The sequence below is a fragment of the Melanotaenia boesemani genome, chromosome 10 (assembly GCF_017639745.1).
Source record: "Melanotaenia boesemani isolate fMelBoe1 chromosome 10, fMelBoe1.pri, whole genome shotgun sequence".
Classification (NCBI taxonomy): domain Eukaryota; kingdom Metazoa; phylum Chordata; class Actinopteri; order Atheriniformes; family Melanotaeniidae; genus Melanotaenia; species Melanotaenia boesemani.
This window is the reverse complement of record NC_055691.1, coordinates 13179998-13196616: the sequence shown is the minus strand read 5'-3', so window position 1 is coordinate 13196616 and position 16619 is coordinate 13179998. Positions and strand designations below refer to the sequence as shown.

At 40.6% G+C, this 16619-nt stretch overlaps 1 protein-coding gene across 5 annotated transcripts in view; it reads right to left on the bottom strand.

Moving 5' to 3' along the window:
- Nucleotides 1–7925, bottom strand: part of zc3h18 (zinc finger CCCH-type containing 18) — a 42659-nt gene extending 34734 nt beyond the window's left edge. For 3 of the 5 annotated variants that reach the window (XM_041996024.1, XM_041996027.1, XM_041996028.1), the window contains exons 1-3: nucleotides 7457–7924; nucleotides 6168–7060; nucleotides 1286–1370 (exon numbers count right to left, since the gene is read on the bottom strand). In XM_041996024.1, coding sequence (XP_041851958.1) covers nucleotides 1286–1370; nucleotides 6168–7049 — 967 coding nt within the window. In that variant the 5' untranslated portion in view covers nucleotides 7050–7060; nucleotides 7457–7924. Of the gene's footprint in view, nucleotides 1–1285; nucleotides 1371–6167; nucleotides 7061–7456 lie in introns of all 5 variants that reach the window. The other 2 variants (XM_041996026.1, XM_041996025.1) reach the window with 2 other exon arrangements.
- Nucleotides 7926–16619: the final 8694 nt, after the last annotated feature.

Genomic DNA, 16619 nt, shown 5'->3' with positions numbered 1-16619 from the left:
AATACATAACTTAACATTTTGAGAAGATAATGTATCTATAATAAATCTGCCGTCTGGATCTGTGATTGTGTTATCAATGTCAAAGTTTAAACTTCTATTAAATAAGAGTTGCTGCTCCACTTTGCCTAGAATTATAACAAACTGAGTACACATGTGGAAACTGGGCTGCTGAAAGAAGATCTATTGTTGAGTTTGATAAATTAGTTTCCTGTGAGAGGACGATGTCTGCCTTCATCTCCTGCAGCCGATTGAAAATCTTTAACCTCTTTTCCCTTGTACCAGCTCCACACACATTCCAAACCTCAGAGTATTCATGATCTGGCCACAGAAATGAGGCTATATGCATATTACTGAAGCGTGTGTGTGTGCGTCCCACTGCTTCTCCCCATGCATGTGTCTGCCAGCTAACTGCATGACATGGATTTGTGTATTAAATATCTGCATGTGTGCGTGTGCTGTTCTCTCGCACATTGTGTGTGTGTGTGGTGAGAACACCGTAAAATAAATAGATTTAATTCGCACATGTCAGAAATAAGAGGTCAGACGATGCATTTATGCAACGTAGGGCTGGGCGATATACGATTTTTTCATATCACGATATTTATTTTCATTTTAGGCGATATCAATATATATCACGATATAAAATTCAAATCACTATTTGTCAAATTTAAATAATCTGTTGCTCATAACTGAGATGTGAAATCATCAAAAGTGAGAGGATTGTTTTGATTTAAATATTTATTTCCTACAATAGGTACAGCATGACAGATGTACTGAAGGAACCTAATGCAACTGTTTAAAATAACTTAAAAAAAAAGGTACATATTACAAACTAAAAGTCAAGGCCGTGTCCTTTTCAGTGACCTCGTCATCCATGGTTGACGGTTCTCCAGACGAACCACTCATTTTTTTCGGCTGCCGCGTCGGCTAGTCGGCTACTGCAGCTCAAACTACACACGTGCTGCTCATTAGCTTCGCCTGTGCTGTACGTCAACCTAACCTGACCGACTATGTTCCCGGAGTGATTGGTTCCACATGGTGCTTAATTCAGATTCAGCTCTATCGCGATAGTCTCATATTACTATTGAGAAAAAGTTATTTCGCAATACATATCGTTATCGTTTTATTGCCCAGCCCTAATGCAACGTCAGATATTTAACCGGCTGGCTGGCATCTACCTAGCTTTCTTCACTCACCTGTATGGTGGGCGGGACTAAGAAGTTGAGGCAGGGCTGTGAAAGGCTGCAGAAACATGATGAAGGTAAGTTAAACCAGAAGCAGATACCTTTGATGAAGAACCTGCAGACGGGACGTGGTCGGATCTTCCTGTCCGAGGGGTCTTTCACCTCCCCCTCCTCCAGGTCGTCATCCTGTAAACATAAACAAAGCCAAGCGTGACACATCAGCGGTGGATCCAGATTCTTCATCGGACCCGGGTACCAGGATAATCCAGATTTTATTCCAGTTAAAACATTAAAGAGTTCAGTCACACCGTGTCTGCACCATCACCTGTCAGCAACAACGCAAGTTTGATTCCAACATTGCTACGTCAGCCCCTGAAGTCTGAGTGCATGTTTAAAAAGGCTTATTTATAGCAGGATGTAACTGAGGACAGGCAGACGTTTTACACTGTAAATATCCTCATGACAAAAATGAAGGAGAAATCCAGCCGAATTCATCAAGTTTGAAGGAAAATATGAGCGTTAGCAGATACAACAAACACAGGTCCTGTCACACCACGAACAATGTTAGAGGAAATGCTTTACATTTTATTTTTTATTATTTTTATTTAAAAACATGTTAAAAATCATTTTATAAAGGATCTCTATAAATTTGAACTAGGGCTGGGCAATATGAAATAAATCTTATATCTCAATATTTTTTTTATCTGAATCACGATATACAATATATATCGATATATTTATTTATTTTTGCCAAGTAACCAAAGAGACAGTTCTAATTTACAGCCTTCAGTGCTAAATATACTTTTATTAAGGATCAGCAGCACATGTGCATTAAAACAGCTGACTGAAATTAAAGTACCTTTATATTAAATGCTCCTAAACCAAACTAAATGAAAAAATGCTTTTCAATGACCATAACAAAAATACAGCTGTAGAAAATGCAAAAGAAAAGATGCTGTTAACTCAAAACAAGCGATCGTCATAAACGATATTCCCTCCTTCTATATTGCGTCTGATAAAATCTCGATATATTGCCCAGCCCTAGTCTGAACAATATTATGTGCAGGTCATCTCCATTACTAACAACTCCATAGCAGCTGGAACAGCAGAACGCTGAACATTAGGAGTTAAGTTGGAGTAGATCTGTGCTAAGAGACCTTTATTTAGACCTGGACATGATGATGAAGCCACTTCCTGTCAGACTTTCCACCAATCAGAGAGCTTAGATTGACAGTAATGTCCAATCAGGAGCAGCCAAAGATCAACCAGTGAGCAGAAAGTTCTATGTGTGTCTGAAAAGAAGAAAAATAATGCTCCTCTAAGGCTGGAATAAAGCCAAGAAGACGTTTCTGCACGGTGGTGCCACAAAGCAGCTGAGCTGGAGTTGGTTTAGTGAGGATAGCAGGTAAATAAATAGTAGCAGGAATAACTGGAAATGAGGAAAAAGTGGAAACATGGAAATAGTTTCTGTTGTGTGTTTGTTTCAATGCCAATATTTTTTCTCCTGAAAGCCAAGACTTGAGAGAATGATGCGCAGATGAGAAAAGGCTTGGTCACTGTTGATCTGTGTGTTATTTCTACAAAGTTCTGTTAGTAATAATTTCTGCTTTCTTCTTCTGGTCGGCCTTTATGCTGCTGTATCTATTGATACTTCAGAATAAGACAGCTGAGGCTGGAAACATCATGTCTGATGCTGAGTGGGATTAAAAGCTCCAGTATCTACCGACTGGTTTACACTGGGATTAAAAGTTTCAGCTTCTACAGACTGGTTTATACTGGGATTAAAAGTTTCAGCTTCTACAGACTGGTTTATACTGGGATTAAAAGTTTCAGCTTCTACAGACTGGTTTATACTGGGATCGCGACTTTGAGCCTCACATTCCAACCTTCCAACATCGGAGGCAGAGCGTGCTGCCCACGGCCGAACCTGGCAGAGTAACCTGGACAGAGGAACAGCCAACTCGGCCATGTTTAGAGAGGCATGTTCTCCCCATCTGGATAGACACGCCAACTGACACACACACACACACACCAACAAACCTACATGCACTTACACACGTGCTAGGGCTAAAACTTATGATCAAATGATTCGATTTAATTAATTACAAAATAGGGTCCATCAAAATTTTAGTAATTAGTTTTGTTAAACACGAAAAAATAAAAACAAAAAGTTGTTTAACGCTTTTGGTCTGTATAGCCTACGTCCTGCCGGTAATTCAGAAGCAGCTTGTTTGCTGATGGCAGCAGGAAGTGATGGAATCAGCAGAGCATGGAGAAAAGCAACAGTGCAAAGGAACATAAGTCAGCCACAGAAAATGTCAAAAAGTGCCAAGTGTGGGATCGTTTCAAACTACATTCACTGTCACACCAATCAGGCCTTCCACAGTAAAACACCAGCCATGTGGCAGCAACTCTGCAGGAAGCAGCAGCACAAGCAGCGGCCTGCTTAAGGTTCATCATTTATCGTTTATCAGCTTTGTGCCACATTACCGTAGCGGGGCCACTGCCACCACCGCTGCATCCGCTTCAAAAGGATTTTCTGTATCTGACAACGAATACAAATCTGACAGCAGCCTGAAATAGTTAAATCATTGATAAGCTATTGTGTTGCATAAAGGACAGCAGGATCCTGCTGAAAGCTCCAGTCTAAAACAGAATTCAGCTCTTTTTAGAACATGTCTATTAGGAGGTGAAGACTCCATTTAAAGATAAATTAAAATATAGAAATATTTTGGGTACATGGAACAAAAATGTTCTCTAGTCAACTTACTAAAATACCCCACAGTGTTTTAAATTTCCAACGGTATTTATTTGGCGTGTTGTAGTTTTATCTGTTAAAATGTGCATTTCTAATCCTCAGTGCTAGTTGCTGCAGATCCTGTCTGTCCTGCTGTCACTTTACAATGAGGACATGAAACTGTCTTTACATGTTTACATACATATTTATGTACATGTTTTTATCCTGTACACACCCACCCTGCAGACCAGATTCTGAACATGTTATTACTTATTGTGTGTGTTCTGGTTTTATATCACCTGTGTGCTTCTACTTACTGCACCTGTACTGTGCAACAAAAGAGTTTCCCACTGAGAGACATGTAAAGGTTTTTATTCTTATAATTATTCTATTCTTATAAAGACAAAAATAAAATAAAGGATTTTCTTCTATATTTGGTTTGCTTGATGTATTTAGATTAATTCAGCAATATTCCACTTGTTATATTTTACCCTGCAATCATATTAGCAGGTAAATAGAGCTGATGCAACAGAGTTTATTGTAAAATATAAAAATGTACCTGTTACTGCTTGGCTGCATTTCAGTCACAAGATCTTCAAAGGAAAAAACTTATTTAATCAATCGATTAATTACAGTGGAAAATTAATCATTGCTAAAATAATCAATAGCTGCACACGCACATACACTTCTGTTGTTTAAATTAACCATTTTTGTGTGTTTTAGGGTAACAGGTGTGATGTTTCTCAACAATCGTCACACAAAAATAAAAAATCTATCAAAATCAATGTTTGTCCCATTGACACCCAGGCTCCATAATCCCACCTGAAAACATCTCATTTTGTAGTAATGGGATGTAAAAATTATCCACTTTATTTTGCTTTTCTAATTCTGAAATCAAACTTTAATTACAAAAACTGGCATTTAAGGGATTAAGTTCCAGAAACCATGAATATTTGTTATGGTGATCGCTGAAGACAATGATCCAGAAAACACATTTAACTACTTAAGTGTTATTTATCTGGGCATGTTTTAGGTGTGAGGATGAAGGTGTGACGGGATCATAGACTGTGTATAAGATAGGTGGAGCCTCCGTGACGTCGCCTGTAGGTTTCTGAAGAGCTGAATTGAAGCTCATTGGGCGGTTCCCACCATTGCCATCTTGGCAGCGTCATTTCCAGAAAATCGAAATTGGGCAAAGAGGTGGAGCTGAGAGGGGGGCCTGTGAAGGTGGGGGTGGATGATTGATACCCACCAAACTCCAAGCTGCCTGTAGCTAAGAGCTAACGTAGAGCTAACCAGCTAACAGAGGTAGGCGGGCTAAAGCTAAGGCGCACTGTTAGCTGGCTAAAAACAGTGCGCAGAAAGTGTGCTGCACTTTCCGTTCAGCGGATATTGGATACCTGTCAATCAAAAGGACACGCCCCTAATTATGCCAAATTTAACAGCCAAATGGATGAGTTGGAAAAAAATTCACCCCCCTCACAGTTGTCAAGTTAAAGTTGACCGATTAATCCTAAAATGGATTTGTTTATTTCTGCTGTGAAGTTGGCCTTTTTAACATGGGAGTCTATGGGGATTGACTGTTTTTGAGCCAGCCCCTAGTGGATGAGGGATTATCTGCAATTTTTTGCACTTTCGCATAGGCTTCACATTTCACCGCCGGAGGCTGTCGCTTGGACGGAGCGTAGTAGGGGGAGTTTTACGGTTAAAGCCACATGGAACATGGATGTGAGGCCGTTTCCTGCAGTACATCTGCTCTCCATCAGATAAGAGCAGTTAAACCTCTTTAACTGCCCAGGACTTGCACCATCAACGGTTGGGACACAAGCATGGAAATATCCAGAAGCTGGATGTTTCCATGCGATGCCAGCACTGAAGACACAGCTGTTCATACATGTAGTCTGGAGACAGGTTGCCTTGCTTTAGTTTGTCTGCTGGACAGGAGGAGACTTACAGCTGGGAACGCGTCACTTCTAACGTTTAGAACCAGAGAACTGATTTTATGACACGGATGCGGTCCAGTACATCATGATGTCTGCGTATAATGTGCATTTAAAAATCCTTTGGTAAATTATAAACTGTATTTATTTACTCCTGAACGTTCAGTGTTTACCCTGCTACTGCCCCAGGAGCTCAGGTCCATTTATTCTGGTCTGGTTTTCTATCTAGAACCAGTACTTCCAGGTTCCCATTGCTAAATCCCTCACCAGCCAACTAACAACCTGACAGAAATTGCAGTCACTTACATCAATCTCTCCTTCATCGATCTCTCCATCATCTTCGTCCTTCTTCTTGTCTCTGAAGGTCTCTCTGCGTGTCCTCTCGAGTGGTTTAGACTCGTCTGTCCTTCTGGATGCGATATCTTTAGGAGATGGCGGAAGGATTGGTTTCTTCACCTTTTTCTTGCTGCTCTTGTCCTCACTTTCCTCCTCCTCCTCTTCTCCCTCTACTTTTGTGTCTTCATCATCCTCCTCTTCATCGGGCACAGGAATACTGGGCTCTTCTGGGACCTCCTCGTCATAATCTAGCTCATGCTCATCCAGCTCACGAGAAACTGATGCAGAGTCGTCTTTCATCTGCCTCACTGCAACAGCCCTCCTCCTCTCATCTTCCTCCTCCTCTTCCTCATCCCCTCGCTCTGTTGAGATGTGTGTCCTGTACTCATCATATCCTCCCTCACCATCTTCTCCATCCTCTTCAGGCTCTACGTGACTCTCGGCCTGTTCAGGATCTGAGTCGGGAGACTGCGGGGTGTCAACAATTCTATCCTCTCCCTCCTCCAACTGCCCCCCCTGCGGAGCATCTTCATCCCCATCCATTAGCACAATGGTCTCATCTTCCTGCTCCATCCCTCCTCCATCTCCTGTCAACTCCTCATCCTCTGGATCAGAGACGAAGTCAGGGACGACCTCATCCTCCAAGTCCGAACCTCTTCCTTGGCTTTCCACCACTTCTTCCTCATCCTCGTCGACCAGGCCTCCCACCTCTTCGTCCTGGAGCAGCTCGCTGTCAGAGATGACCCGGTCCACCTCTTCATCGCGGTACTGGAGCAGCTCAGAGTCAGAAAGACCCCTTTCTTCCTCCTCAGGAGACTGAGGAGACTGGGTAGGGCTTTCAGGGGTATCCATTGGAGAATATTCTGATAAGAAAAGAAAACGTGCTGTAAGAAAATGGCAGTATGTAAGATGTTAACTGTGCTTTAATTTCTCAAGTAAATATGGAACAAACTATGTCAGCAAAGCTCATCATGCAACTAACATCATCATAGTATACAATATATAGGGCTTTTCAGGCAACTTAAACCTTGCAGGATAGATGGAACAGATTCGCATTAAGACAGAAATCAGACATGTTTGTTTCTTGCTAATCACTGACAGCAGCTTTCTTTATGACAAACAGCTTTCGCTGCCAGATTTAAATTTCAGCCCCATCAAATGTCCACAAAGGTTTCCATGGTGTACCTGCTTGTGTTTTCCCACTTACTCAACATTACATTAAAGCTAAACATGTTTCGAGCGGAGGCTGCAACACTTACAATAGCAGGTCGCGCTAGCTGGCAACTAGGCCCCGAACTTGACGACGCGCGGAGAGCCGGCTAACCGAGCGCAAACTGTCCGAAACGTACTGCAAACCTCCACCGCGATATAAACATGGAAACCAGCCGGCTTAGCGGAGGAAATGACAGAACGCTGCCGCTTTAGGAGCGAGCCTACGCGGCTGCACATTCACCTCCTTTCCCTTAACAATGTAGCCTCCGCGAAGCTAAGCTAACGTCGCGGGTACAGTCGGCTAACCGCTAACAAGCACACACTCTCATTCACCTTGCCGACCCGGAGCTCTTTACTGACGGCGTTACCCGCGGACCCTACCGCTGACACAGCCCACTGCGGTCTACAGGTTTAATTCAGCTGCTGTGGCGGACAAACTGTACAACACCCGCACGGCGTAGCGACAGCGGCCATTACATTGACGTCATCAACATTCGACAACTCGGGGCGGGAAGAGGGAGGAGGAGGGTTCTTCTTCAAATGATGTGAATTATATTGTTCAACTCTTAATTATACTTGGCAAATTTCATATTCACAAATGTAAATGGGCTGGATATAAACCCCTCTTTAAGTTGTTTATTGTGGAACTAAAAAGCCTATGCCATCTCAAGTGAAAATGTAAAGAACCAAAAAGCAACTAGAACCCTTGATATCTTGAAAGAATTGCACATTGTTCAAGTTTAAATTGGAAAAAACTATTATATTATCCTCTAACTATTATCCTCTGTTTTGTTCATTGTATGTTTTTCATGTTCTTCACTGTATGTATCATTTTGTATGTAATGAAAATAAAGCCATAAAAAAGAGGGTTCTTCTTCTTCTTATTATTATTATTATTATTATTATTATTATTATTGTTATTATTATTAGTATAAATACTTGTTCATTAACCAGATGTTTCATACTTTACTCATAAACGTTTCATAAACTATAATTTGAACAAAAGACAAATGAAAAACAACAGGAAAACAAAAGGAAAATACAAAAGAAAGTAAAAGTGGAAAAAGTCTGTCCATAGGGAGTGGGTGGAAGCCAGTGCATATCATGAAGGGCCGTGTAGGCCATAATTCACTCTCAAAGTCTCGTGTACATTTTTACTCTCATACACATATATTCTTAGGTTTACATATTTTTACTCTCTCATGCCTACATTTTCTCTGTAATTCAGTGTTGCTATAATATCTATAATATCTGTATGTAGAAGTCAGTGCATGTATGTATATGAAAAAGTATAGTGGAAACGGAAGGAGTTTGGTGGAAACGGCAGGCAGGCATTTTCTGGACGTGTGATTGGCTGAAAAGCATGGGCAGGGTCTTTTTAAGGTCCCACTTGGCAAGAAAGGAAGAAATATGGACTTTTTCAACACAGCACAGTAGAAAATGAGATTTAAAAAAAAAAGAAAAAAAAAAAGAAAACTCCTTGGACCAGGCAAGTACACAAGACTGGGCTGGAGGGTTACGGTCTTCTTTAAGAGAATCACTTTGGCTACTGGACCTCCTGAGCAATGAAAAGAAAAGAATAAAAGTTTAAAGGTCCCATATTATACATTTTTTCAGCAATTTCATATGGGTGTCAGAGGTCCAACAACGTTGTTTTCAAAGTTTATCACCCAAATTCAGCCTTGTTCATTAATCTCAGCCATTCCAAAAGTGGCTGTAGTGAGCTCTGTTGCGGGCACCTGCTTGGTCATTTTGGAGGGCAGGCTCAGCTAGCTGGGTGGGGGGGTCAATGACAGTATCCACTACTGGGGCGTGGTTTTTCCCTTCATGAGGTCACAAAGGGAAATATCTCAGACTCACCCATTTGAGCACACATTTGCTAAAAAGTGGAGCAAACAAGTGAGAGAGGAGAACGACTTTTCTAATTTTTAGGCCTCATACACAGGCTATGAGGACACACGTGACTGCTAAAAACCCTTTAGAAAGTGGATTTGGCATCATGTGGGACCTTTAATGAAATCTTCATTGGTAGTTATCAGTGTGCACAGCGCTCGCTGTAGCCTACACTCGCTCATTTAGCTGAGGTCGCTCTGACAATAAATAAACAAATACTTATAAGTAGGAGTAAAACTGGGTCGGGGTTGAGCCCCTCCATGTAAGCTGGTGTTCAGGGGTGCATCATTTGATTTTAATCAATAAATGTTTCTCGTGATGTTCAGCTCTAAGTAAAACAATATTATTTAACAATCAAGACACAGCAACTCTATTGTAGTTGCTTTTGTGCTGTAGAACATCAGATAGCAGGAAGTCGAGTCCACCAGGGCTCTGTTTAGATGTCCAGTGAGCGAAGAGTCTGCAATGCTGCGCTGTGTACCGGAGTTTGTTTGTTACTCTACTGGATCAGAGACATCAGTCTGTCTGAGTCACACTTGAGACTAATCACGAGTTTATCAGACAATTAACTTTGCAGATGTCATATCTGGTGGTTTTACCACTTTTAGATTCTCTGCAGTTTAGAAAGACAAGTGTTATTATCAGCAGCATAGGCAGTAGGTACCAACCCTGGTGTCTGTCATTGCCTATAACCCTGCCTCTCAGACAACATTTTGATAGTTTGACATTGGAATGATAATAAATGTGTTTAACACAAAGGGTTGCTTCGTCTTGTTACTGTTATTGTCACTTCCAATTTTATTTTAAATCCTTTTTGATAAGAAATGTAAATGCAAGTATGGATTAATATGAGCACTGTTAATCTGAACTACAATAAAGTAAAGATGGTTATTCTCTTTTATTTTATTCCAAGAACTACTTGGAATGGGCTGAGAACTTTTTTAGGATGAACTGAAAACTACTTCAGGATGGACTGAGAATTATTTAGGATGGACTGACAACTATATAGGATGACTAACAACTATTCGGGGTGACTGGGAACTATTTAGGATGTCTAAGAACTATTTGAGGATGGACTGGAACTATTTAGGATGGACTGAGAACTACTTCAGGATGGACTAAGAACTACTTAGGATGGACTGAGAATTATTTGGGATGGACTGAAAATTAAGTCTGGGTTTCCCTGCTTAGGCAGCTGCCCCTGCAACCTGACTCCGGATAAGTGGCAGGCAATGGATGGATGGATGAGAACTAAATCAGGATGGGCTGAGAATTATATAGGATGACCACAAACTATTTAGGATGGACTGAAAACTACTTTAGGATGGACTGAAAGTTACTTCAGGATTGACTGAGAACTACTTCAGGATGGACTAAGAACTACTTAGGATGGACTGAGAATTATTTGGGATGGACTGAAAATGATTCAGGATGGACTAAGAACTATCTATGATGACCGAAAACTATTTAGGATGACTGAGAACTATTCAGGATGGACTTATAACTATTTAGGATGACTGAGAACTGTTTAGGGTGTCTGAGAACTACTTGAGGATGGACTGGAACTATATAGGATGACTGAGAATTATTTAGGATGTACCAAAACTACTTCAGGATGGACTAATTATTTAGGATGGACTGAGGACTATTTAGGATGACTGACAACTAATCAGGATGGACTGGGAACTACTTCAGGATGGACTGAGAACTATTCAGGATGACTGAGAACTACTTCGGGATGGACTGAGAATTATTTAGGATGGACTGACAACTATTTAGGATGACTAACAACTATTCAGGATGACTGAGAACTATTTGAGGATGGACTCGAACTGTATAAGATGACTGAGAATTATTTAGGATGTACCGGAACTATTTTAGGATGGACTGAGAATTATTTAGGATGAGACACGGATGTAATTTTATGGGGGGACACAGGGGACATGTTCCCTGCCCTTTTTCAAAAGGTTGTTTTGGTCCCCTGCACTTTTTACTGCCCAAATACGATGTTTCGCTGTAATAAACACAGACACGTCAAGCACTAGGACCAAGCGGAAAACAGCCACTAAAGCTGAAGCCTGTTTACCTTAGTTCAGACCCTACAAGCTCCTCCATTGGCTCTGCCATGTCTTGTGTGATTGGCTGTCCCCGCTGTCACTCCACCTTGCTTGCACACAGGTAAGCTAGTCTGTGGTCAGGAGTCCTTGTTGATATGCTGCTGTATGTTGGCCGTCTGTTCTAAATAAAAATGTAGACATAAAAGACTTCTTTTAAAGTCAAAGTGTAAGTTACTCAGAGAAATGCGTTACACTCATCCTGCGACGCCTTCACTGGCTCCATACAGCAGCATTTCCACTTTTAAGATCCCCCTCATAATTTACAAAGCTCACAGTAGTCTTGTAAAGTGTATTCTTTAATTGGAAGTGCTGATAAATAAAATATATTATTATTATTATTATTATTATTGTTGTTGTTGTTAAAAAGGGAAAATACAATATATACAAATGTGATTTTTTTACATCCAAACTAATGATAATTGTGAAACTAAGTTTTTCCTATAACTGTATCATCAAAATGGATGTTTGTTGCACCCCAAATTCTCCCACTGTTCATGTCATGCACCAATATATTTTTTGGACTGAGAATTATTTAGGATGGACCGAGAACTATTCAGGATAGATTGAGAACTACTCAGGATGATGTGAGAACTACTTCAGGATGGACTGAGAACTGTGCTTGCCTCAGCTGAGGAGCGGAGAACCCTGAAAAGAGTTAAGACCTGCAAGGCCCCGGCCCCGGACAACATTCCTGGAAGACTGCTCAGGGAATGTGCAGATCAGCTGGCTTGTGTCCTAATGGACATTTTCAACACCTCACTGAGCCAAGCAAAAGTCCCATTGTGCTTTAAGGCTGCAACCATCAATCCAGTGCCCAAAAAATCTCATATCACCTCACTAAATGATTACCGCCCTGTTGCACTCCCATCATGATGAAGTGCTTCGAGAGACTGGTGAAGGACCGCTTAACTCCTCCCCTACATTTGACCCATTCCAGTTTGCCTACCGGCCAAACCGCTCTACAGAGGATGGCATCTGTTCTGCTCTTCATCTGAGCCTGACACCTGGAGGAGAAGAACACGTATGTGCAGATGTTGTTCCTGGACTTTAGTTCAGCTTTTAATACAGTCATCCCACAGCATCTAGAAGGCAAACCGGGACTCCTGGGCTTCAGCACTCCCCCGTGCAACTAGCTGTTGGACTTCCTCACTGAAAGACCACAGTCTGTGCGGGTCAGCAAGAACACCTCCAGCGTCATCACCCTCAGCACGGTCTCTCCCCAGGGCTGAGTCCTGAGCCCCCTGCTGTTCACTCTGATGACACATGACTGTGTACCCAGGTTTGCCACTAATCATATTGTGAAGTTGTTGAATGTTGAGAAGACCAAAGAAATCATCATGGACTTTAGGAAGATCCAGCCCAACCATGCTCCTCTCCTCATCAACAAGTCAGTCATGGAGGTGGTCAGCAGCACCATGTTTTTGGGGGTGCACATCACAGATGATCTTACCTGGTTGGTGAATTCTGCGTCTCTGATTAAGAGGGCACAGCAGCGCCTGCACTTCCTAAGACAGATGAAGAGAGCCCACCTGCCCCCGCCTATCCTCACTATGTTCTACAGGAGTACTGTAGAGAGGATCCTCATCTCTGTGTGGTGTGAAGGATGCACTGCTGTTGGCTGGAGGAATGTGAGGAGAGTGGTGAGGACAGCTGAGAAAATCAACTGGAGCTCCCTTCCTTCTGTGCAGGACATTGCCCCTCAGCGCTGTGTGTCACGGGGCAGAAACATCATCAAGGACGTCTCACACCCCTACCATGGTCTTTTTTCACTTCTGCCTTCCAGAAGAAGATTCTGAACGTGTCTCACCTCACGCCACCTCAAAATGTTGCAGGTTAAACTTCTTTGGAACTGCACATGTAGCCTAATATGTCTAAAAATCACTATTTTGAAAAGTCAGTCGGTATTAAAAAATTATTCAAAAGACATGAAGGCACAAATTTTACTAAAGAGAGGACTTTTTTTTTAGCAAAGTGTTTTAAAAACGTTTTTTTCCCCTGATATCACGTCATTTTCATAAGAAGAGGGAGTTATGCTAGGTGCTGCATTGTGGAGAGTAGCTGGTTTTCAGGTGGAGTGGCCTGTCTGTTTTCGACTGTCAATGTTTTGATTAATTTTGGACATGTATCATCAACATGGTTAATGTTTACTTTTGCAGAGGCTGAACAAATTCTAGCTTGTCCGGACAATGAGTTCATCAGTTTTCCAATAGGAGGAAAGTAATGGTGTTTTTTATCACTCTGAACAGCCGGGGCTTTACTTTTGCTGCAGCTACAAAAAATGTGGTTGTATGTGGAACAGAGGATCATCATCCCAGCAATATGATGGGGTTTAAACATGGAATGCTGAAGCAAGAAGCAGGTGGTTCCTGTGTGCAGCTGCCAACATCAGCTTCTGGTCCTGCAGCCGGTGGAGAAACAGCCACGGATCAGTCAGAGACTCAGTTCTGCAAAAACATCAAATCTGTAACTCTAAGTCTTTTTTAATCTTTGCTAATTAGCAACTCGGTAAACATAATGATTCAGAGATGAGAAGTAATGTGACAGGAACAGGCTGTTAAAGAGCAGTCCAGACTGTAACACCCAGGCTAATAACGTAACGTTAGCTAACCTTAGCTGGGGTTAGCAATGCTTTTTGTAAAACCATTTTATAAAAAGGTACCCTGTTTTCTCATTTTATAACTCTTAAGTATATTTATAGCTTACTGACTGACTGTTATGTTTGCTAGGATTTGTGAGGCATTGCCTGTAAAGAAGCTGGATATAAATGACTTCATTGACCGAGGAGAAATCAGTTTTAAGTTAGGTATTGGGCAGTTCACTCTGGAGCATCTGTATTATGGACAATCAACAAATGACTGTCTTTTTTGTAAGACTGGAATCCTCAAAAGATGTAAAACAAAATGCTCAATAAAATGTTGATATGTCAGTGTCTCCAAAGAGAAATGGAACTCTGACATAAACAGATACTATTAACATGTATTTTTGTTTGTTATTCAGGTGCCAAATATTTTGGATTGCTTGATCCTTTAATTTAAATTTAATAATGACTGATTTGACCCAGTCACCTCAAACCACAGCTGAATGGAAACAATCCATCCGATCAAGACCTGGCTGTCTCCTTCCCTTCAGCTGTGGTTTCAAGTGACTGGACCACATGGTTTACTAGCCACTGAAAAAAAAATGCTTTTAATAGCAATTTTTTAAAATTTATTTGAATTAAATATTCATACAAAATAAGACAAGACGTAAAAAACAAACAAAAAAGGTGAAGCAAAAGTTTAGAAAATTAGTGTAATATAAAACATATATAAACACATTAGAGAGAAAATACACACAAATGAACACAATATATTGTTGAAATGTTTATCTGAAAAGAAACCAGACATTTAAGCAAAACCAAAGTCCAAATATGTGGTGGCAAAGTAGCCTACTTCTCCATAATGCTAGTCAGACGTTACCCAGACGGCGACATTATCCATGCGTTGGAGGCAGGCACAGAAAGACAAACAACTATTCATACTCGCACTCACTCCTAGAAAGAAATTTGAGTGACCAATCAACCTAACATGCATGTCTATGAACAGTGGGAGGAAGCTGGAGAACCCCGAGAGAACTCATGCATACACGGGAGAACATGCAAACTCCAAGATTACATAAATATCATAATTCTAAATAATAAACAAACAAACAAATAAATAAATAATCAGATTATCAAGAGGAGCCTTATACCCATAAAGCTCCAATTGGCAAAGCACGTGTGTTCAAGACAACACAGTAGCCAGACCATAATTCTGCTGCCACCATGCTGGACAGGACAACAACAACAACAAAAATCCATTCAGAATTCAGTTCAAAATCCTACTGCCTGTTTTCTGTTTGATCCACAGCCTCGCACCTCTTTATCTATGTGACATGCTGACCCCTCACCAGCCTAGCAGAACCCTGTGCTCCTCTGAACAACACCTGCTGGTGGGTGGGAGGGTTCTGATGGTATGGGGATGGATTGGGGTTTTGATGGTATGGTGATGGTCTAGAACCCTGGTTCTAGATCAAATCTTTTCCAGTTAAGTCCATCCAGTTTTCAAGAAGATGATGAAGAACCACACTGCAGTAGCATGGTGATGAAGAAAAAGGTACTAAGTGTTTCTGCCTGTAATGTATTTTTTAATTTAAAAAAATGAGTCAACACATGAAATATGTTGGATTTCCTTCAAATTTCCTATTTAAACTTGAATGATTTTGTTTAACCAAAAAGAAAATTATGTCTGAAAGTGTCTTCATTAAATCTTTTCACTTCATGTTAAAGTTGCCGTTTCCATCACACAGTTCCCTCATTATAACTGTTTACTAGCCATGTATAGCTCGAGGAACATTATCAAACTTAAGATATTAATTAAAATAACTTTATAGAAATAAACAAAACAGATTCATAATATCTGTATTTTATGTAAGTGGCTTGGAAATGATTATTTGAAGTTGCTTCTTTAAACCACCAGATGGCAGCAGTGACTTGACTATGCATGTGACAGAATAGAACATCAATATTCTTAATTATGTTGATAGCTGACTTTGTTCTTATGTTATCAGACTATATCAGCTATAAAAAATTAAAAATACTGTGAACTTTATTGGAGTAATAACAACAACAACAACAATATTAATAATAATGATAATAATAATGATAATAATATAATAATAATAATAATAATAATAATAATAATAATAATAATAATAATAATAATAATAAGGAAGATAAGCACAAGGAAGTAAAAATGTGTTGATTCTTTTACGTTTAAGTCCTTCTCTCTTCTTCCAGAAGTACAAAAGACCAAATAATCAGCCAGAACTGGACTCGGCTACAAGAGAACCTTGTAGCTGAGCCTTTGCAGGAAGACTGGTCAGATCTGCTGAGAAGCTGAACTCTGAAAAGTGTATTATGACTGTAGTTGGTCTAAAGCATTTTTAACAAAAAACCCACTAAATTCTTTTGTTAGTGATAGAAATCTGCTGTTGAGCCATTTAACTTGAAAACAAGATAATTATAGAACCAAGATTGTTTATTAAGTTCTATCAACTCGACATTCAGATTTATTCACCAGAAACCCAAGAAAAACCCAGTCTACCACCATCGACAGACCAGACCCAATCCCCCTACTACCACACCAGGATCCTGTCTACCACCATTACCAGACCACAACCG